This window comes from Thamnophis sirtalis, unplaced genomic scaffold (assembly GCF_051295495.1).
Source record: "Thamnophis sirtalis isolate CommonGarterSnake01/CBP01778 unplaced genomic scaffold, rThaSir2_p1.2 scaffold_3, whole genome shotgun sequence".
In the NCBI taxonomy this organism is placed as follows: Eukaryota; Metazoa; Chordata; class Lepidosauria; order Squamata; family Natricidae; genus Thamnophis; species Thamnophis sirtalis.
In genome coordinates this window covers 84,889,728-84,913,791 of record NW_028261383.1, presented here as the reverse complement: position 1 = coordinate 84,913,791, position 24,064 = coordinate 84,889,728, and the positions used below count along the sequence as shown (strand labels likewise).

Sequence of the window (24,064 nt, the reverse complement as noted above, 5' to 3'; positions counted from 1 at the left end):
CTTGTCCAGTTCCCCTTGTCTTGTCCAGTAGCCATAGAGAGATTGCAGCTTCAACTTTTTTCCAGAAGAACTCCAGAATCAATTTCCATTCAAAATATTTATTAGTTACAGGAAGAGAAGATATTTAAGGAACCAGGGGGAAAAGAACTTGCATTAGTTTTAAAGAGGGCATCTTCCACGTGTAAAATACAAGTTTGCTCGATTTGGGAATGACAAACGCAACTCTCTTCGTTCTTTTAAACTGAGGATGGGGAAACCCTTAGATTTTTTATTAGAATTAGATAATGGTGTGTGTGTGTGTGGTGTACGTGTGTGTGATTTTTTTTTATAAGTATGAATGAATCTTTGTCTCATTAACAGGTGCAAACTGTCATCGGGACAAGAGTGTGGCTTCATGAGGGGTAAGCAGCCGGCGGGCGAGCGTTCAGGCTGGCAGGCGATAGAGAGGGAGGTTTCTTTCTCGCGGCGGGTGGGAATCATTTTAGAGCAAGAACTCAGGAAGTCTGCACCGGCTACAGCCCGGTTGGCTCCTGCTCTGCGTGTGCGAGAGAGAGAGACATACACAAATAGACCCAAGCGGCAGCAGCAATAGAGGGAGGGGGAGGAGGCGGCGGCTGTGGCGACGGAGGTGGAGACTGCCGAGTGGTGGCAGCGGCGGCGGCGTTGACGCTGTAGCATCCCTGCCTCCTTCTCCGCTGTAGCCACCGTTGAGCCCAGCCGCAGAGGCCGGGTAAAGCATCCTTCCTCTCCCGCAAGGTAAGCAACGGGACTCATAGCTGTTTGTGTGCCCGGGAACCTCGCGGCTGATTCTCGCCACCATTGAGCATGAGGCTGGGGGCCCCACATTGCTGCTCCGGCGCCGGCGGCGGGCGGGCGAGCGAGCGAGCGAGCGGGGGCTGCTGTTCGGGTTAATGAAAGACGGCAGACCTGCTGGCCACCGGGCTGGAAGCGGGGGCAGAAGAGGGGGTGGGTGGGGAAAGGCGCTAAAGCGAGAGGCAAACCCGCAGGTGTAGCTTTGAGGAAGCCGGCGCTGGAACCGGGACTTTCCCTCGGCTCCTCCGCCGCCCACCACCCTTCATTCATCCGCCTCTGGCCTCCTCCACAACCCTTCCGATCGCTAGGCTTGGGCGGCCTTGGGTGGGTTGACGGGTGCGAGGGAGGTGGAGACGGCTGCCTCCAAGAGCTGGCGGTGACAGCTTGGCTGCTGCAGGGCGGCTCAGCCCGAGCGGCAGAGGCTGCCCCGATTCAAGCCTTTCTGCAACAGGCTCTTAAGAGACCCCGGCTGGGGTAGGGGGGTGGAGGAGGAAGGAGGGGGCACCAGCAGGTGCGGCTGTCATTCTGCCGGGAGAGCGGCCCTGCTAGCCCCCTCGGGAAGAAGGATTTTTACGAGCGATATCCCAGAATGCTTAGAGATACCTATGCTTTTGCATCGAGAGGCCTCCTTGTTTATAAGAGTGCATCAAGCAATTGCCATGTGATCAGCCTTTTTTATTGATGTCTTGCGTGGAAAAAAATGTGATCCACGCCATGAAATGCTAATTGGATTTTTTGTTAACACAAACACACGTCAGATTGAATTAAGGGATGGCTTTGGGGGTTAAATTAAACCGCCCGCAATTAGAGAGACGAATTCTACTTCAGTCTTTCTTTCAAAATAAAAGGTGTGATGCAGAGGAACAAACATCTGGGGAGAGATGGTGAATAGAAAATGCTCAAAGGAAATGGAATCGCAGCAGGTGTGCTTTTCAACTTGAAAAATACAAAAAGATGCTTGGGGGGTTAAATTCGAACAGTTTCTCTACCATCTTGTTCTTAATGGAGTCTTTAAAGGAAAGGTTAGGCCAATGGGGAATTTGGATTAGAATTTCAGAACTGGAATCTACATCAAATTATTATTTGTATGTGTCATTTAAATTCTGTCCTTGGGGATACCTTAAATAATGCTATGTAGCATCAAATGTATGAGACAAACTTTTGTGCTTATAAAGCATGAGTGGGTTGAAAATCAGCTACTTCCTAGTGCCAAACAACAGGTTTGCAATGAATTGTACTGTCAATCACAGCTGAGATCTCTGAAATAAAAAGGGAACAGGACATATAGAAAGGAATGGCCTAGTATAGTTTCATTACGCTGTTTTAAAGATAGCCCCTGTGAAAGTTAATTCACAGATTTTGGAGTTTGCAGGTAAAAAACGAGATTGCTGTTAGTGAAATAGAAGGGCCCCTGAGCCATCTGTTGCTGTCACTAGGGTGGCTCAGGGATTTCCCATCACAAAAATCTCAAGTAATGAGATTGCCTTAACTCCAGGAAATGGAAAGAGAGGCATGCAGAGATCTGATGTTATTTGTAGGCTATTTTGTTAGGAGAAACATTGGACCTTTGTGGATAAAAATGTTTTTGGCTGGTACAATACAAGAAATCAGCTGACTTTAATCTGCATTGAAATAAAGCTTCAGCTAACACTGGCTCTCAAAGTAAAATAAATTCTCTAACCCAGTGGCCAAGAAAATAGTTTTACCCAAACAACTGATGATATTCTTCCAGATTAGCACAATCAGACTTAATTTTCAGTATGTGTATTTGGGTATGTACTATATAAGCACCTTTTTCTTCAAACTCACCTTGCTTTTCTGGAATCTGTTATTTGCCCATGAATGCTTTTCTTTGCTATTTGAGGCTCAGACCTATTCATATATACATGGTACTTATTGGATTCAGGAAGATTTTCTTCTAAATAACTTTCGGTCTCTTTTTGATTTCATTATGTTTTTGCCCTATTTGGGGACCAAGATGACATCCAAGGCTACTTACAATAATAAAAAAAACAAGCAGTAAGGCATTTTTATACTATAATGAACCCAGGTTCATCTGTAGATTTTACACATTTATCAATGGTTGTTCATTATGAGAAAACATAAAAAGTTGATGTTCATATTAGGTCAAGACTTAAAAGTAACTTCTAAAAGTTAAAACCCTCCAGTTAGGCTTTCAGTGGGAATCAGAATCAGTATGAGAAATTGTATAGATCACATTATGAAAAATACTATGTTATCATATATGTTTATTACACACATTCACCCCACTCAGAACGTTTTGGGGTACAGTCACTTTTTCTCAAGTTGTTTTGACAGGAAGTAAATTCATATGATGGAAACTTGCCACATAAAGATTCTAAATGTATAGAAATCAAAGTTATCTTGATAAGACACAGAAAGAGGTCAATAATAATTTAAGATACATTTTCATTAAATCCACTGTAAATATATTCATTGTGCGAGACTGGATTGTTTTTATATGTACTTCATTACTGTGCTTGCAGAATATAAAAGGACAGGTCTCTGCCAAAAGAAGCGTATAGCTACCCTATTTCTCTGAAAATAAGATCTCCCCGGATAATAAGCCGAATTGGGCTTTTGAGTGCATGTGCTAAAATAAGCCCTCCCCTGAAAATAAGCCCTCCCTGAAAATATTGCAACACAGCAGCAGCCATAAGGTGACCATGCTCGCTGCCTCCTGCACCTCAAAAATAATAAATTTTCAAATCATTGGGGTAAGTTTCCCCCAACAGTACACTGTCCCTCAGCTCCTCTGTGTTCAAGCTGTGCTAGCTACCTGTGTACCATACACACCTTCCCTGGCCCACACAATGCCCCTCACACTTACCCTTGCACCTTCTCCTATCTGGCAGCAACCACCAACCTGTCTCTAGTTCTGGGACTTGCAACTTTCTGCCAGCTTCCTCACTGATTTTGATTGAGAAAAGCTGGCAAGAAATTATATCAAATATTTCTCAAATATTTCTTTTTCAAATATAGAAAAATATTTTCTCCCTGGAATTTGATAAAAGCCAAATATTTTTCTTGAAAATAATTAAGGAAATGGAAATAGAGTTTTTGGACTGTGTCTGATAGGTATTGGACCCCAAGAAGTGGTATTACGTGATTTAAGTGATAAATGATAAATGCATTTATTTAATAGAAGCACACAATTCAAATTAAACATACTTCGTTCCAATTCAAAGGTGGATGACAAAGCCACTATTACAATTCAGTAATAGTTAATTCAGTAAGAATGAAAGCCACATAGGCTCCAGAGTTTATGAAAAGTTAAATTTTACTGTAAATGGATTTGGTATACTCAATTTAGAACAATAAGGTAAAAAAAAAAGAGACTATAAATATAGTAAGTTCTAATCTGAATCAAGTATGCACAAATATACAGTCAAAGGAAGGAAATTGCATGTAAACTCTCCTGAGTTTGTTTGGGGAAGGAATATTATTCTTTCAAGTAGATCAAGGGACAGCAACTTCTCTAGACCTCTAGGCCATATCAAACAATAAAGCACAGGCATGCATAGTTAAAAAAATTTAAAAAGGAAGTTGCTGGGGCAGTTTTGAATGTATCAAGTATTTCTTGTTAGGCTCATCAATACCACACAGGTATGAAAAGGGATGGATTTTGACCATACTGCTGCAATTGTCCTCTTATCTCTACCCACATTGGCTGCTGATGCCCCAGAAACTGATGAATTGGCATTCTTCCATGAGATCATGCAAGTCATGGGAAGTCTTAACTACAGAACAGAGAGCACAAGAAGTCAGGTTGCTATCTTAGAATAGCTGATTAACTTGGAATATTTAAGCAACTGAGAAATTAATTGTAAAAATTGAATTTGATGAAGTCTCTTTCTCTTAATTACGTGGAATTTTAACAAAATTCCAAGTAACATCTGGATTTTTTTTGTTAGACTTTCTTTTAGCGAATGAGACGTCATAAGAGGAAAAAATAAATCCCAAAGATAAAATTGAGTTTGTAGGGACTGAGAAAGTTAGAATAGTTTCAGAAGTATTTAACTGTCATATTTCTTGAAAAAGAATTTTTCATTTGCTAGAAGACATTCAAGACTAGTTCCCATTTTAAACATACGGGTGATACTTCTGTGTTGCTTATCTGAGAATAAAGCTTATGTGACACAGTGTGATTTATTTTTAATTGAACATATTTAAGATAACCTACATGTTTAGTTTAAATTATTGCAGTGCCTTTCTCTTTTTCTAATTGATTGTATCTTGTATTTCTATATTATTATTCAAATCAGTAGAAAATTGATTTTATGATCTCTTCTGATGTCATAATTGTGGATTGTTTGGTTAATACATAGTAGTTCCCTTTTCCTTATGTTTTCCCATATTTTGTTTCCCCATTCCTTACCCTCCTGTAGTACAGGGGTGGGTTTCTCGCCCCGTTCCAACCGGTTCGGTTGGAACTAGGCCGGTGGCGTCCTTGCGCACGTGTGCGGTGCGCGCGTGTACGCGCGCAGCGCACGCATGCATACTAGCATCTGTGCGATGCTCCAGCTGCTCCTGGAGGATCGCGCAGGCGCTGTATGCATCCTGCGCATGCGTGGAAGCGCAGAATTCATCAAAACTGGGTAAGACGCGGGCGCGCGGGCGGGCGCGGGGGGGGGGGGGCTTTGCCATTCCCGGAAGTTACTTACTTCCGGGTTCGGTGACCAACCGGTTCGCAGGGACCGCCGCGAACCGGTTGAAACCCACCCCTGCTGTAGTAGTACTAAAAAGGGTAGTAGCAACAAAAGATAGAGTGGAAACAGTTTTTATCAAAATAAGACTGCCTAGATGATGGTAGCAATTTAGTGCTTATGTCCATGAAAGATGTTTGTATTGGGAAGGATTGTTCTCTAGATCAAAAACATTAATTTGTCTGCATGACTTGGAAAAAGTTTTGAAATTTGCATGGTTACATCCCTGTTCTCAGCCAGTCCTATCCACATTTACTTTTCCAACATATTGTGGATGAATGAAGTATTTTTGCATACTAATGTGGCATTCAGCTAAAGCTGTATGAGACCATTGTGCCTAGTAACTCTCATCTCTGAACTGAGAGATGATGTTGAAGACTAGGACCTGTATTAAAATTGCTGATATTCCCTCTTCTGAATTGGTTCACCAAAAGCCTCCTGTCATATTCCCATGGACCAATATTAGCTTCTTGAGATTCCCATACTCTCATACTCCCTCTTCCATCATTCTGTTTGGAGCAATCCTTTAAAACGTCCTTCATATCCAGTAACCCACTTCTATTTTATCATTAAATAACCATCCTATTACACTTCCATCACATCATGCCATTTGCCTTTCCTGCTCATTCAGGCAGTAGCTCTGTTGCTCTAATCAAGGTCTAAGGTTATGTCCTGACCATTGTTGACTTTCCCTATCAATAAATCTAGAAGTGAACTTCCCTTAGAGAGTAGATTCTCATCTGTCTATCATCTAAATAATCTCCCTAGGCTACAGAACTCACCTAGTCCTAGAGGGACCCAAATTGTGGTCCCTCTACCTCTGACAGCTTCCTACTGATGCCACTGCTCATCAGACCTTCCTGGCGACTTGAACAGCAAGTGCATCTCTAGCAGTTTGCCAAGGCTGTTATGGTTGCTTGTGGCCTAATGCTCATTCAATCTTCTACCACCTCACCAAGTCTACTCTCTCATTGTTGAAATTCTTCCAGCCAACTCTCCAATGACAGATGCCATGAAACAAACCAAAGATTCTACTATACACGATTCTTGCTCATCTTTCTTGCTGCTTGCCAGCCACAGACTGCATTTTTTTTAAAAAACCCATTGCTTCCTCATTCTGCCAGGTGTGAGGCAACTGTTATTTAGTCTTTCAGCAGTTCATGATCTTCATCTCACTATTTTCTACATGCATCTTTTCAACTTAGCTGTATTACCTATCTGCTCAATTTAATTAGTAGACATGTAAACTATAAATAAATAAAGAAACATATAAATGTACACTTTCCTATTAGTCTGGTTACTCTATACATGTGATGAAGCGAAAATTTTGAGTATAATTGTAAAATCTAATAAGAACTACATTTAGAAAAGAAAAAAGAGAGGAGTAAACAATGAAAGAAAAAAGAAGGAAGAGAAAGTAAGAATATAATTAAAAAAGGAATATATAAAGAAGTGAATTTCAATTTTCATCACAAGTATAACAAATTTAGTAACTTCATTTTCTCTAAAGTTACAAAGTTTTATTTCATCATTCCATATCCCATTTCTTATCTATAAACAAATCCATAAAATATAATGTTTTCAGTCCCGGTGTCAACATAAAGTTAAGAAAGGATAACCAGAAGTAGCAACATACATTTTTTAACCTTGATCAAATAAACCAATTTTATATTCCTTCTGTTTAATTCCAACAGTCTTAATTTTTAGTTCATTCAAATATTGTCATAGGATTTGATTTATCTTCATTTCTTCTTTATTTTATTGCAAAGAGTTCTTCAAAGCTTTTGCAAGACTTTTTTGTAAATCTAGTTGCAAAAAATATCGAGGCCATTCTCTTGATTTATCATTTTATTTCCTTTCTAAATTTTAAAATCTCAGCCAGTTTTTTGTTCTTTGTTTACATCAAATGAAACATCTTTTTCTAACTATTGTCTTGGCCTGTCACTTGGAAATTCACTTTCAATACATCTCTGTCTTATCAGGTAAAATTTGTTCTACATATGATATTTTTTCAATAACATCTTTTGGACATAGTCTAATCATGAAAGCACATATTACTGACATTATTATTGTGGCTACCATTTTCTGATTCCATTCTTCAAAAGTCATAACCGTCTTATTAATCTGTATGTCTTTTGCAGGGGTGGGTTTCTCACCCCGTTCCAACTGGTTCGGTTGGAACGGGGCCGGTGGCGTCCTCGTGCACGCGCGCGGTGCACACATGCATACTAGCGTCTGTGCGATGCTCCAGCTGCTCCTGGAGGATCGCGCAGGCGCTGTATGCGTCCTGTGCATGCGTGGAAGCGCAGAACTCATCAAAACCAGGTAAGAAGCGCGGGCGGGCGGCTGGGCCCTTCGCCGTTCCCGGAAGTTACTTACTTCCGGGTTCGCCGACCAACCGGTTCACAGGGACCGCCGCGAACCGGTTGAAACCCACCCCTGGTCTTTTGTCTCCCTAAAATTTAGTCTGCTTCCGTGTCCGGTTTTTGGAATCATGATATTCCATATCTATGTTATGTCTTGTGAAAACCAAAACAAAATCTATTTCCTGTGAAAACGTGTTTATAATTAATTCCAAAATCTTACTGTAAAAAATTCAATATTTCAATTTTATTTGGACCCTTAGTTGGTATATAAGCTTCTAAGATCAAAATCATATTTACTTTTTGCTGTTTATAAGCTTATAATTAAAGTATTCTTTCATCCAAGATTAAAAGCAGACTCACTGGATGTTTTCAAAGCTGAAGTAGTTAATGAGCAATTTCCAAGAGTGATTTGCAAAGTGCAGTTTGCAAACTTAGTGTTTCCACTGTGATTATGAGCAAGATGGTGAATCCCATTGTCTCTTTGTGCTCAAACCTGCAGAAAACCAATGTTCTATAGACTCTTGAGAAACAGAGCACATCCAGAGCACATGTGGGTAATCTTCCATCTTTATTCAGAGACGTTCCTATGATCTATCTACTCACCAGTTCCTCCTTCTTTGCCGTGGTCATTGGCCATCCTTTTCCAGAGCTGTCTTCAATTCCCCATACCATCCCTGGATGTCCCCACAAAAGCTTATACATTGTAGTAGCATTTGTTAGTTAGAAAAGGTGCAACCAGACTCTTTCTGAGTTTTATGTCCCTTGGTTTCAGTGCTGCAATTAACAAAAGTGTATAAATAAATTCAAATAATCTGAAGAATCCTGAATCAATATCAGATTCAGTATTTGAATGACAGCACAATTCCATGCAATTGAGTACTTTCAATCAAAATCAATGAATGTGCAAGCGTGCAGTTTTTCCAGATTCGTATAGTTCTTTTGGCAGTTACCAAGCCAATTCAAAGTATTTTTTCCACTGGAGTTGCTGCTGCTTTAGATTGATACCAGAAGCACATGAAAGAGCTACTTTTCTGCGCATCTCTGGAAAGTAGTAACTACATTTCAGGGAAAAAGAACCCCAAACTAATTAACTAGTTCTTCTGTGTTCATAAAGTAGGAAATTCATTCCAGAGGTCCAAGCATATTACTGATTTCATTTGTTTTGTAGTGACTGGAAATACTTATATACTTATCTTTATGAAGAGAGGGGAGGTGAATTTCCATGAATTTGTTTTGTAATGAAACCATAAATCACTCCAGATCGTACAGTGATAAGTGTTTTCTGTGTTTTTGTATTTCCTGTACAAAAAGTAAAACAGCCTATTTTTTCAAACATCCCTCTTTCAAGTTCATTGGTAATGAATAATCTACATATAGCATCCAGCTGTTACATCTTGAGAATCTGGAGTTGCAACTGCTGTCTCTTGAGCATGACAATGCAGGAAGTGTTGCACATGAACCACAGACCTAACAGCTTACTGTATTTGCCTTTCCTCAACACCCCTTCCCCCTCCATCCTGTTTTGTTCACTTTTGAGCTCTCACTTCAATCAACCCTGCCTGGTTTAGGCCTACGAGGAGGCACAGATGGTTTCTGTTGGCTAATATTTCATGCTGACCTTTGATCGATGACCCCATGAACCCATTGCTTTGCAAAAGGGCAACTTTCTTTGGCTCAGATTGCTTGTGATAATGACTCTAACATTAACTGGCAGATGTTCTTCATTCACATGAGAACTGGGTAGATCTCCTGCTACAGCAACTCATTTGCTTTTTTAGAAATCAAGAATTGGGAACACGAAGCTAAAATTACCAGTGTAACCAGAAGAAACTGTTGCGGATTAAGATACCTGGTTTATTTCTTTATTATAGTTGTTGGATTGACAAGTGTGAGTGTCTCATATCCCTGTCCTTTTAACACAGCTTGTTTGTGGGAATTAAGATAGTAGGGAAACTTCCCCTGATACAGAAGATAAGCTTGTAAAGTCCCACCAATAAATTTTTGTATGCCTTTAAAATTGTTAAACAATAAAGATACTAATAAAGAAGAGAAGCTTCATTTTTGTGAATCCTCATAGAATCTATGAAGATTTTTTTTTGTGCATTGAAAGAGGAAATACTCCTTCCCAACTCCTATTTTAGTAATGCTTTTGCAAACAATAATTTTTGAGGACAATATTTTACATGTAACATATACAGGGGTGGGTTTCTCGCCCCATTCCAACTGGTTCGGTTGGAACGGGGCCGGCGGCGTCCTCGTGCACGCGCACAGTGCACGCATGCGTACTAGTGCCTGTGCGATGCTCCAGCTGCTCCTGGAGGATCGCGCAAGCGCTGTATGCGTCCTGCGCATGCGTGGAAGCGCAGAACTCGTCAAAACCGGGTAAGAAACGCGGGCGGGCAGGTGGACCCTTCGGCGTTCCCGGAAGTTACTTACTTCTTACCTCTGTTAGTTTCCATATCTTCCATACATTGTAGAGGTGTAGGGGTAGATATAATTCCAACCCCTTTAATTTTTCTTTTGATGAAATAGATCTTTTCTACCTATTAAGGTCTTTGAATTGCTTACTATAATGTCTAAAGTGAAATTCAATAGCAGTGCTTGTACATTGCCTTACACACCAATTGAAAGAGACTGCTTTTCTGTGAAATTAGTTTCCAAATTTATTTGCACAACTGCAAGTAGAACCCTCTCCAAACTTACAGTGTTATACAAGAGATAAGATTGCTGTGAAAACAACAAATGCCTCTGAAGCAATATTATTATAACACCAATAATTCTTCAAGATAATTGACATCTTCTACTTAGGGTTGCTACCTTGACAGTGAAATTTAAAATTTTAGATTCTATCAATATGCAGGAGCATTCAGATTTAAGTAGTTTCAGAAAATAGGAGAGCCTCATAGGTGAGCAGCTGCTTTGCTCTGATGGCTGTTTATTACACTTGTCATAGAAACCTTTGGAGAATTACCTCATCTGATTCTTGAGTCCATCTGTCCTCTTTTCTGGAAAAGGGCTTCTGAGAATCCATCCATTTTCCAAGTGCCACTAACCACCGATAGATGCTGAAGAATAGATGCATCTTGATAATGTGATTGTAATTGGTTATATATGCACACTTCATAATCCCTTGCTTACCATTAATGCTTTTGCATATATTTTACATGCTGTTAACAAGATTTCATGATGCGAAATTGCTCTTAAAAACAACAATATGTTACCTGATTAAGTATACAAAACACTGCAGAAGCATGAAGATCTTCTCATGCTATTATGAAAACATAAGATCTTCCAGGCAATATGGACCTAATTTAAAAGACAATATTGCCCCTTTTACATGAATTTTTTGAGTAATTGATACCTACTTATTTGCTTTGCAAAGTTTGTACTTATTGCTTCAAGGTTGAGATTTGAGATTATCACGCTACAAAGTTTATGCTTATTTATTTTTTTGAAGTGAATTTTGAAATAGTCAAAAGTGGTGAGAATGATATGAAAATCCACCTTGCAGTGGGAAAATGTTTTACTAATGTTATTTGTAAATAAATTTCTTCCAATACAAAATGTGTAAAAAATATCAATAGTCCTTGCTTAGTGACCAAAATTGCAACCAGCAGCTCTGTTAAGTGAAGCAGGCTTAAGTGGGAAATCATGTAACTGTAACCTTACTTTTCCCTTCCTCACTTCCCCACCCTTTGAAATGCTTACCTTGGCACTAGGATGTTGGTTTGAAACTGACAAAACTAATAAAATCCACTCCTTTCACTTTTGTTTGCCTCCTAACCACTTCCTGTCCCTTTGGAATTTCCACCTGATGATGGGATAATTAGCAAGAAGGAAATAAATGATTGTATTTACATTCATTGGAGAGGAAAAGATTGCAAGTAGGCACTGTGGGGAATACACACAAAAAGTAATGCAGTGGCACGAGCCATCGCGAGCGTGCTATGCAAACATATATGAAATATGTATTTCATATTGAATGTTTACTTATTCTCTTGTAATCCCTTCTTCTCCGATCTCTCTCCTCTGGATCAGGGAGAGGGGGAAAAAAACCAAATCAGTCACAGGAGAGAAAGCATTTGATAGTATATCTTGGATTGGCACACTCTTATTAGTAGTTTACTTTATACCCTCTCTTCATTTGGTGACACCTTCTGTTCCAATGACAGGGTCATAAGAAAAATGGTCACTAAGTGAATACATGACTGAGAGAGCGGAGAAGATCAATAGTTGTTGCCTTCTTATGCAGATAAAGTTCTCTCTTACAGTGTCCTGTGCATTTTTCCCCGCCTTTTTGCCCCTGTTGCAAGGTGGAAAAATTGTTTAAACAAGCCATCTCTTCCGGAACTGCTTTTCTCTGCAGCACAGCATTTCCCTAAAGTGCAAGTTAATAATATCATCTATATGACCTTAATTAGTTGTTTATAACACTGGGCCCCCTTTCTCTGCTTTTTGAAACTGGCCAGCTTTTAATCAGTTTCACACCGAAGTCCCAAAGGTGCTTTTTCAAGAGGCAACTGGACATTCTGGTTTTTCTTTGAAGATGTTTCACTTCTCATTTAAGAAGTTTCCTCAGGTGTGACTGGATGTTGGAGAATGGAACAAGTTGTACTCCTTGCAAACAGCTCGTCATTTGCATCTGCGTCATCAGGATAACCTGAGTAGTGCAAATGAGTGTGGAGGTTTCTTGGAACTGTTGAAAGGACCGTGTTGTAGACTGAAGATAGATGAGGTTGTATCCCTCCCCTTCTGTTGAGAGAGGGTTGTTCAATTTTGACATAGATAGCCTCTTTGACCCCTCTTTCCAACCAGCAGTCCTTTTAAATGCAGATGGACTGCTGAGTCTTGTCCTGATGGATTTGTTCTCCTATGTTGTGCCATGCGTTTATGAAGTGGTTGTTTTGTTTCCCTCATGTACAGATCTGCACATGGCTCACTGCATTGTACTACATATACCATGTTGCTCAGTTTGTGTCTGGGTGTTTTATCCTTGGGGTGGGCAAGCTTCTGCTTTTGTGTATTCTTGGTTTTTAAGTGTGCACATATATTGTGTTGGCTGAAGATCCTCCTGAGCTTTTCCGATATTCCTGAAATGTATAGAATGACAACATTGCTTCATTTATTGTTCTCTTTGTTGTCTGTTATGGTGGAGCTCCTGTAAGATCTTTTTTTGAGATTTGATGAAGGCCCACTTGGGATAGCCACATGTTCTGAGGGCTTCATTAATGTGTTTTAGTTCTTTTTCTTTCCCATCTTTGCTGGTAGGCAGACCCTCAGCTCGGTGGTTTAGGGTTCTGATGACTCCCATTTTGTGCTCCAGTGGGTGGTGGGAATCAAAATCCAAATATTGAATTATGTGTGGGTTTACTGTAAACTTCGGTGTCTTCTACTGCCTTCAAAGAAAAACCAAAAAGGCCAGTTACCTCTTGAAAGAGCACCTTTGGGACAACCATGACCCGGATGACAGAGAATCTCCATAGACACTTTCACACTGAAGGCTTTTGTTGTCCTAAACTTCACCCAGCTGCCATTTTGCCTAAGGTGGCACTAGAACTCATCAGAAACAGTCGTGTTTTGCTGTTGCCTGATTTCCTTCTATAGTTGTGTATTTCTATTTCAGTTGTATAACACAAGGACTTATTATTGTTATTTTAGTGGTGAGTCTAAAAGCTGGGAACCATGACAACTCACGTAACCCTTGAAGATGCTCTGTCCAATGTGGACCTCCTGGAGGAGCTGCCATTACCAGATCAGCAGCCATGCATTGAGCCACCTCCATCATCCATTATGTACCAGGTAACCAATATGTCCGTAGAATCATAGCTTGAAGGAGCTCATCAATCATGCTTTAAAGAGAAAAAGAAAGCTTGTCAATGGGGAAAATATTGGAGAGCTCCAAGAGGCAGATAGAATAATGTGGAAGAGGACAAGCAAAAAAAGACTTAAAGAAGCAGGATAAGAACATTAACCATGGGATAGTTTGGCTGTAAAGCTGTATTCTCATTTAGTGGCTTGGAAACAAGTTAACGTTCTCTGTGCTCATATTTTCCCTCCTTTAGGAGTTTGGACATTTTTGGTTCTTCTTTTATTTTAATTCACTACGAAGTTGCTTCTTTTGGATCTGGTGGAGAAAGATTAGTGGAAATTATATGAACTGGCTTCTTTTGACAAATCATTTAAAAGTAATTGTTACACAGCTTGGCTAACTGTTATGCTCCTATTATCAAAATATGTTTTTGCTGTTATGATAAACACAAACAATCATTTATTACGGAACAGTTCTATTGCTGCTGCTTCAAGTTCAGCAAATCTGTAAATTTGTATAATCCATAGCAGTGCTTCTTAAAGTGTGATCTTAGAATCCCATCAAACAGTTGGGGGAAGCTCTAGTATCAATTTCATTTAATGAATGCAAAAAAAATAATTTTTAATAAGGTGAATATGTGCAGTTATCATTATATAATGCAATATACACTTGATCTTACCCAAGTAGCTAAATCACTAATCACAATATTTATTTCCATTTTTTCTTGGTCTTATTCTCTTATTCTCATTTTATCTTATTGGTACTTATTAGTACTGCTGACTAACAGGTTTTTTTTTAATATTGAGATAGATAGGTAACCACATTCTGTTACCTGATAACTGTTTTGTAGCTGCTTAATTTTTTTATGCATTATTTCTATAAAGTTTTATATTTTACATTTTAACTGATTGCACATTGCTAAGGTAACTCCTACAATAGGACAGTGGAAAATCTCTGAAAACAAATGAAAATCTAAATAAAAAGAATATCTAACTATTCCTTTTTCTGCTTTCAGGCCAACTTTGATACAAATTTTGAAGACAGAAATGCTTTTGTAACTGGCATTGCTAGATACATTGAGCAAGCAACAGTGCATTCTAGCATGGTAGGTATCAGGTGATCCAGAGCTGACTGAGGGGATGCAGAATAGATTGTTATGTGCCAACTAGTGCTATTATGTTGTCCCAATGTGTTTCAGAATGAGATGTTGGAGGAAGGGCATGAATATGCAGTAATGCTTTATACTTGGAGGAGCTGCTCCAGAGCTATTCCCCAGGTAAGATGTCAAGTTAAATTGTAATCCACTTCAAGTTTCTGTCAAGAAGAAACTGAAAGATACACTAAGAATGTTATAAGCTTTTCTTTTTCTCAGAAGACACTCTAATAACTTATAGGACCCAAAGAATAATGACCCCCTGCGACCAGCTTTTTACTACCAGTATTTCCAAAGGAACAAATCTCTAATAAATGAACATTCATTCAGATTATTTTATTTCTCATTTAACCTACTATGGACAGCCAGTGTAGTACTGGATTAGAGTGTAAAGACACAGGTTCTAGTCTACTCCTAAGCACAGATTCTGGTTGGGTGAATTTGGGTCAATCAACCCTAGACTGGGAAATTGGAACAAAAAAAATACTACAAACTTACATTGGACCATTTCATTGGGTAGATTACACTCCATAATCTTCAATTAAGATTTCATACTGCAGTTAAGTGACTTGACACTTGATAGGTGGACCAAAATGCCAAATTCAGTCTAAACATCTGGCTGACTGCGCAACCAACCATAATAATCTATTTTATGTTGTGTTATAACGTTAGATGTATCTAGAATAGTATGCATAGCTAATAAAATATGTAATAAAATCAACAAATTCAATAATAGTAAGTAAAATGCATTATTATGCTTTCCCCAGAACATTCATATCAAGGAGGCTGGAAGTAGAAATGCGTTTTTAGGAAGCTAAATGTAAAAGACGTAACAATATTTGGCTTCTGAAAAAGCTTGTGAATGCTATTATTTGGCAAGAAAAATGTATAAAATTAGCATAATAAATGAAGTAAGCATCAGCAACATTGGTTCATTCTGATTTAGAGAACAAATTGTATAAAAACGTGATAATGTAAATGATGGAGTATCATTCCTAGTACTAATTACTTTCTGACATTTTTTTTTGCATTAGTCTCATTTAGAAGCCTTTTATCTGGCAACTGATTATGATTTGTGAGAGTTCATCCCATTCTAAATTGGTTTTATTTGAAAAGCACTCTGAGATTTTTTGTTTTTGCTACATCCGACTTTGAAAACTATCCTTTTGAAATGGTCCCATGGATCTTATTCATCATGTCCATGAGGACTACTAATAGCAAATTGTTACCTTAACTTTCAGGTAAAGTGTAATGAGCAGCCAAACCGAGTAGAGATTTATGAGAAGACAGTGGAAGTCTTAGAGCCAGAAGTGACAAAACTCATGAAGTTCATGTACTTTCAGGTAGGTGTTCCAAGTTCTTATGCTTCAGTTGGGTCCTCCTCACTTATTATTGTGGAAAACCCTGTCGGTAAAAATAACCATAGGTCTTCTATTGTTTCTTGGTCCAAAGTTACCCTTTGGTAAGATAGGCAGCCAATAAATTTGATAAATAAAATAAATAAATAAAATACATTTTTGTGGTAAACCTACCTGAGGTATGATGATTTTGCTAAGTGCTTAATATTGTTCTTGTCCTCACACGGTATCTTATTTTGATTTAATTAGTAAAAGTGGACAATATATAAAATTATATAACAAATTTCTGCTGACTGCATCCATTCCGGTCCATATATACCTGTGCACTTCTCAAATTGTTTTGAAAGACATAATACTTTCCCGAGGCAGGTTTAATAGTGCTGGGTAAAGCTAGAATTCTGTCTGTTTGCCATTTTGTCAACAAATGAATGTTATTGGATGCCACACAGACAGTACTCAAGTTCTTGTCAATATTGGCTGACCTTTCCTTCTACTTGCCTAAAAAGACTAGTTACACAGATGTGGCAAAACCATTCTCTAATCTAATGTGAGGTTCATTGTGGACGGTTTTGAAAGATGTTTAACTTTACCGCAAATCATAGTCCAAATAAGCAAATCCAAGGACATGACACTGGATAATGAAAGCCTTTTAAGTTGGAAGATAATATGATAGAAACAGACTAAACTAAAAGTAACTGGAGAAATACTTTAAATACTTTATATTTTAACAGTATCATACTTGTGGCTTAGTCAAAAATGCATAAACACACAATTAGGGGATACCATCAAATAAAAATATTATAGTCTGGTGGTCACTTTTTGCTTAATTGTGTTACATGAAGCACTATCCTGCTCAGATATGGGTTATTTTTCCTTTCTAACTTAAATCTGTTTATCTATTATTATCTGTCTAAAATTAGACAGATTTTAGAAGAATTAAACAGAAGAGGAATACAGATTACAGGTTCTTTCGTGAAATTTCCTTCTCAATTGAATTCCATTTTTTTCCAGCAGTCCATGTAATACAGTTTTCAGCAAATGAAATTATGTATGTGACTGCCAGGCAAAAAAGCACCATTCAGCTATTCTTTTCTAACAGAAGAAGCTATGTGTCCCCAAAGCTTTTGGGTTGATGAGTCTCCTTAAAAGTTTGACAATGTGCCATGGGCGCTTTCATGATCTAGTGCAAACTGAGGAAAATATTTGCTTAGTTAAATTCTTTAGAGGAATAGTAAATAACAAAATGTCAGTTTTCAAACAGGTAAGGCTATCAAGAAAAAGCAAATAATCCAACTACCAAATGAAAAAAATCAAAATCAAGGCCAGAGCTCTCAAAATTTATCCCCATAGTGTGGGGACAGCAGGCTACTGGTGGAAGATAAGGAAAATATCTCCAACATATACTTCAAAAAAAAAATAGAAACAAAGAAAACAAGATATGCATCATGCCAAAAAAAGGAAAAAATACAAGTCAGTTCCCCCCACATATATCCATAAGGAAAATAAGGCATAAGATTTGGTATAGAAAAACAAATACTTCACAACGATACATTTATCATAGCCAAAAAAATCCCTTCTTTTTCCATTCTCCAAGCCCTAGGATGCTTCCTAGCATTTCCTCAGTTTGTTGACAAAATTTTCTGAATGTCACAGTTTGGGCCAATTTTCATTTTTAGTTTCGTAGAATGCTAGGTATGTTGAGGACAACAGCTCAACTGGATAAATAAACAACAACATCCCTTAACTTTTTAGGAGGTGGAAATAAGGCAGGTTAAAGCTTAGACTTGAGGTGGTGGAATATCATGCAGTTAATAAAATCTCATTTCTCACCCATTACTGGCAGTTCCTCCCTTTTTACTCCTTCTTTAAATTATCGCTGTCTCACTATTTCTTAGAGAAAGGCCATTGAACGATTCTGTAGTGAGGTCAAGCGTTTGTGCCATGCAGAGAGAAGGAAAGACTTTGTTTCAGAAGCGTATCTACTGACATTGGGAAAGTTTATCAATATGTTTGCAGTCTTGGATGAATTGAAGAACATGAAGTGCAGTGTCAAAAATGACCATTCTGCTTACAAAAGGTGAGATTAATACATATGTATGTATTTTAATATTATTGCTTATTGCTGAGATCTTTGGAAATAAGGAGGGGATGTGGTAGCTCAGTGACTTAAACGCTGAGCATGTCAATCAGAAAGGTTGGCAGTTGGGCGGTTTGAATCCCTAGCACCGCATAACGGAGTGAGCTCCCGTTACTTGTCCCAGCTTCTGCCAACTAGCAGTTTGAAAGCATGTAAAAATGCAAGTAGAAAAACAGGAATCACCTTTGGTGGGAAGGTAGCAGCATTCTGTGGGCCTTTGGCATTTAGTCATGCCAGCCACATGACCACGGAGACATCTTCGGACAGCGCTGGCTCTTCGGCTTTGAAACAGAGATGAGCACTGCCCTCTAGAGTTGGGAACAACTAGCACATATATGTGAGAGAAACCTTTACCTTTACCTTGGAAGTAGGGCCAGTGCTTTTTCCAAAGTTATTAGTACTTAGTCATGAAATAGAGGCTTCTAAATCCTGTTTTATGTCAAAATATATTTATGGTGGAATAAAAATAATGAAATGCCATTCTTGTAATAGTTTGGTGGCCCCTTTTATAAGTCTGTGTTACTGAGCAATATGCTGGTATGGTGTTCCAATTTATCAACAAAATTGAATTTACTCTTATTTTTTTAGAGCAGCCCAGTTTTTAAGAAAAATGGCTGATCCTCAGTCTATTCAGGAATCACAGAACCTCTCTATGTTTCTAGCAAACCATAACAGAATCACTCAGGTAGAATGTTCTTTTTTATCTTTTTATCAAATATTATGATATTTAAATAAGTTTACTTTGACCTTACATGTATGCTTTGGACTTGAGTTTGGAGAATACAGTACATCGTAAGAAATATATTTATCACTTTTAGACCTTATTTGTATTTGGGACTTCGGGCCTTATTAAATGCAAGTGGTTGCATAGGAAATTAGTCAGCTTGGACTATTTAGAAAACACTGTGCATTATGAAATCAATATAGATGCCACTTATACATCAACTCCATGAAATAGCAAACGCCGTGCAAGGCTTTTAACCACATTTGCATAGCAACAAATTACTGTGTTTTTATTCTATACAACAGATGTGTTAACACACACACAAACATACAAATACATAGAAACACACACACACACACAGAGTGAGAAATGCACAGTCAGGAATATGCCCTCCTAATAATCATTTGGCATAATCCACTACTAAATCTCTTGTCCCTCTGCCATTTCAACAAAAGAAAAAATATATAGCGCATGGTTGAATATGGAGTTCTTGGTGCTTTCTGAGCTTGGTTGTTTGCTTACAGACGTTTCATTATCCAACTAGGTAACATCATCAGTATGATTGAGAGTAGGGAGTGCTTCCTCTTTATGTATAGTTATATATTATGTATATATTATGTATTTGCCCTGCGCCAAGGTTTTGTTTTATTTTGTTTTGTTTGCAGAGGGGAGGTGTTTGATGGAGGATGGGGAAATAAAGAGCACCAAGAACTCCACTCTATTTTTTACACAAACACTTAAATTATTGCTTTTGCAGCCTTTGTAAACAACTATCTTTTGCAAGCTACTAAATGTAGAATTGGCTAGTGCAGAAGTAAAAACTATTGTCTTTTCCAAAAAAAAATGGTGTTAGCAGAAATACATCGGGAATAGGTAGATGGTAGAAAACAGTAGCTATAGGAAAAGAGAGGTTTAATCATTCTTATACTAACCAACACTGCATACAACTATTTAGAGCAAAGGGAATGTTTGATGTAAGCAATACTCGCTTAAATTAATTCCTTGCCTACACACTGCAGGGAAGATGCTGAATTAAATTAAACTTTACAACTGTTTATTTTGTTCTCATTGAAAATTAGTGAGGGTCTTGTGGGAATTTTTTTTAAGTGCCTGCATCAGCAGCTGGAAGTGATCCCTGGTTATGAAGAACTGTTGGCTGATATTGTCAACATCTGTGTGGATTACTATGAAAACAAGATGTATTTGACACCCAGTGAGAAGCATATGCTCTTGAAGGTAACTTCTTTCCATTCTCCACAAATGTATTTTAGCCATCTTTCAGTTTTTCCCCAAGTACTTTGTGATGCCTGTTTTCATGGTGCATATCTTGGGGTGGAGTTGTTGTTAGGTTTTGGGTTTTTTTGCATTTTTCTCTTTTTAGATTGTATACAGGTTTAATTTTTAACTTCTCTATGAAAAGATGACTTTTGGATTATTAAAAGAAAAATTTAAAACTATTTAAAAACATACATTCAAAAAATCCTGCAAGTCTTTTTCAGAGTCAGTTTGAAAATCCTTTATTTATCTAAGGGATGGAATGCCTGTGGGTCATAGAAAGGCCCCAATTTTGTGTGTTTGTGTGTGTGTGTGTGTGCGTGCACGTGCGCAGGCTTTCTAAAAAGTGCAAATGGAAGATGTACAAGAAAGCCAAGGTAAAATATCTTTACATTCAGAAAAGAGCTGCCAGTCAGAGTGGACAATATCGAGTCAACTGGACAAATACTTCAAAGCAATTTAAGGAAGCTTCCTATAATATTGGAAATCAAAAGTATGTTATGATTAGTCATAGAGTAAATGTAGTCTCAAATATTATGAGAGAGATGTGATTTTTTTAATTGAAAATTTGTGCATAGAATATGCTCTTTTCCTTCTTTCAAACATTAACTATTAAATGGCTATGATAAACATTCAGATGTTGCTCATATTTTTCTTTTAGGTGATGGGTTTTGGTCTGTACCTGATGGATGGAAATGTCAGTAATATTTACAAATTAGATGCTAAGAAGAGAATCAACCTCAGCAAAATTGATAAATTCTTCAAGGTCAGTGTATGGCTTGAATCTGGTTCATGATTATTTCCAGAGGAACCTGAGATTACCTGTATTGATACAGTCTAGGGATAAAGCGCAAACAGGAGGATTTGACATGCTGGAACCAAGGGTGCGATTCAATCGCAAACATCTGATTATTTGCACAATGGAAAATAAACAATTAGGGGTTTTTATTCTATCTGTTTTAACAGCCTGCTAATATTTCTGGAAAAAATGTCCTGATTAAAATCAGATTCATGAAAATTAATTCCATATCTACCACATTTCACCTGTGCAAAATAAACTCTAACAATCATCAGCACAGCATGCATCATAGACAGGAATTCTTCTGTTTACCTTGCCTTCTTCGGGGAAAACCTTGTTCCTGCAATGGACATAGCTACATATATTAGGACAATAGGTTGATCATCCTTTAGATAGTGGTGAATTCCTTAATAGAATGTGAGTTACTGTGCACAAACTTTTCCATTCAGATACTTTTGTTTTTAATTTTCATTTTTTAAAAATGAAATAGGTGGGGGGAAACGAAAGAGAATGCACAAAATTATAAGAGGGGGCGGGACTAAAGCAAAAAACAAAAACATACAGGGCATCCATATTTATGGAGACACATACATCAATAAATGGAAGCTGTGGCTTCTTTTCAGGTACTTTCTGAGTAAAATGAGGTGTGGATAAAGGAGAGAATAAAAAAACATTCTTACGGAATTCACTGTAATGGCTGAACTGTAAAACACATAATTTGGTTTGTTTTTTTCTTCTGATATATCCTCTCCCCCCCCCCCCGTTCCTCTATTTTTTTTGTGGGGGGGGATCAGTTGTGCACTATTCTCAGGCTGGCACTAAACTTTTAAAAACATGGTAATGCTGACTTTGGCTGATCTCTGAAAGTTAAGAAGGGTTGGACGTGCTGGGAGGTCATGTGGAATCTATCCAAAAATGCTAAGGCTATAGAAGAGACTAGATTGAGAACTTTTTATTTAAAAAATGGTATTCCAGAAGAATATAGCTCCGAACAGATGCCCAAGGAGATCACCTGTGAGGACATCAGAAGTTAAACTCAACTGGATGGAAACTTTATTATCATTATAATTGCATAAAAAGTGTTCTGATTGTTTCCCTCTTTCTTGATTTAGCTCTAAATAACCAGATAAAGCAACAGCTGCAGTGATTTTAGATAACAGGTTTGTGTAAATAGTATTACCTGCTGAGCTTAGAAATATTCAACCTAGAATTTGCTATAGGTTTCTGTCAAAAATGGTTCCTATATATGGACTGAGAGTAGGACCTGCACATGATAGAAATTTCAACTCATCTTAAAAAGTATGGCTACCATTCATGTGTACCTTCTGTATCAACATAAAAAAATGTCTGGCCATTTAGCCTGCTTCTTTCAAAAGACATTATTGTCTTTTATTATGGTACTTTTTCATGCAATGGTGCATTTCAAACAGAGGATGTAGCATTTCTCCTGCTGAAAAATTGTGAAGTGAAAGGTTAATTGAGAATTAAAGTTCACAATTATCTACAATTGTTTGCAAAAGTTTTGAAAGTTTCAAAATAGCAACCATTGTATATAAGCAGCCAAACATACAGGTGAAACTTGGAAAATTAGAATATTGTGCAAAAGTTCATTTATTTCAGTAATGCAACTTAAAAGGTGAAACTAATATATGCAAATATATATATCATTACATGCAAAGCAAGATCATTCAAGCCGTGATTTGTCATAATTGTGATGATTATGGCGTACAGCTCATGAAAATCCCAAATCCACCATCTCAGAAAATTAGAATATTACATGCAATCAATAAAACAAGGATTGTACATAGAACAATATCAGACCTCTGAAAAGTATAAGCATGCATATGTACTCAGTACTTGGTTTGGGCCACTTTTGCAGCAATTACTGCCTCAATGTGGCGTGGCATGGAAGCTATCAGCCTGTAGCACTGCTGAGGTGTTATGGAAGACCAGGATGCTTCAATAGCAGCCTTCAGCTCTTCTGCATTGTTCGGTCTCATGTCTCTCATCTTTCTCTTGGCAATGCCCCATAGATTCTCTATGGGGTTCAGGTCAGGCGGGTTTGCTGGCCAATCAAGCACAGTAATCCCATGGTCATTGAACCAGGTTTTGGTGCTTTTGGCAGTGTCGGCAGCTGAAAAATGAAGTCAGCATCCCCATAAATCTCATCTGCGGAAGCACAGTGGTCCAAAGTCCTGTTGCTCCTTGGTCCAAAGTCCTCTTTTCTGATGACAGAAACTTTTGCATCTCATTTGGAAATCAAGGACCCAGAGTATGGAGGAAGAATGGAGAGGCCAATCAAGCACAGTAATCCAACGGGCATTGAACAAGTTTTTGGTGCTTTTGGCAAAAGTTGCTGTCATCAGAAAAGAGGACTTTGGACCAAGAGGCAACAGGATTGGGATTTTCATGAGCTGTACGCCATAATCATCACAATTATGACAAATCACGGCTTGAATGATCTTGCTTTGCATGTAATGAGTCTTATCTCCTATATTAGTTTCACCTTTTAAATTGCATTACTGAAATAAATGAACTTTTGCACAATAGTCTAATTTTTCAAGTTTCACGTGTAGTTCCTATTATCAGGGCAATAGATCGTTGCTGTAAACCTTCAGGTGCCCTCTCCAATGGCTCATTTTGTAGCAGTTCAGTTTGGGGCATTGCTAAATGCTTATTCTTGCAAGTTCATTAAAATGAGTTGTTTCCATTGTTAAGTGTAACTCAAAAACTACATTGTGGCTACAGTACATCACCTCTAATTACTAATTGCTAACATTCTACATACTGCTGTTCAAACATAACAATATGTGTTTCTTTTAGCAAATGAAGGAAATATGAATATGGTAAATATATAATCTATTATTGGTCAAGTCTCAGCCCACCTGCAAAATCGCAACTGC

The 24,064-nt window shown here is 38.1% G+C and overlaps 1 protein-coding gene across 4 annotated transcripts in view; it reads left to right on the top strand.

The window, feature by feature from the left end:
- The first annotated feature begins 651 nt into the window (after window positions 1-651).
- CYFIP2 (cytoplasmic FMR1 interacting protein 2) overlaps window positions 652-24,064 on the top strand; it is a 64,653-nt gene continuing 41,240 nt past the window's right edge. For 3 of the 4 annotated variants that reach the window (XM_087709398.1, XM_087709400.1, XM_087709397.1), the window contains exons 1-9: window positions 652-756; window positions 13,565-13,705; window positions 14,731-14,820; window positions 14,914-14,991; window positions 16,110-16,211; window positions 18,122-18,303; window positions 18,952-19,048; window positions 20,195-20,323; window positions 21,024-21,128. In XM_087709398.1, the coding sequence (XP_087565524.1) occupies window positions 13,589-13,705; window positions 14,731-14,820; window positions 14,914-14,991; window positions 16,110-16,211; window positions 18,122-18,303; window positions 18,952-19,048; window positions 20,195-20,323; window positions 21,024-21,128 (900 nt within the window). In that variant the 5' untranslated portion in view covers window positions 652-756; window positions 13,565-13,588. The remainder of the gene's footprint in view (window positions 757-13,564; window positions 13,706-14,730; window positions 14,821-14,913; window positions 14,992-16,109; window positions 16,212-18,121; window positions 18,304-18,951; window positions 19,049-20,194; window positions 20,324-21,023; window positions 21,129-24,064) is intronic. The other variant, XM_087709399.1, reaches the window with a different exon arrangement.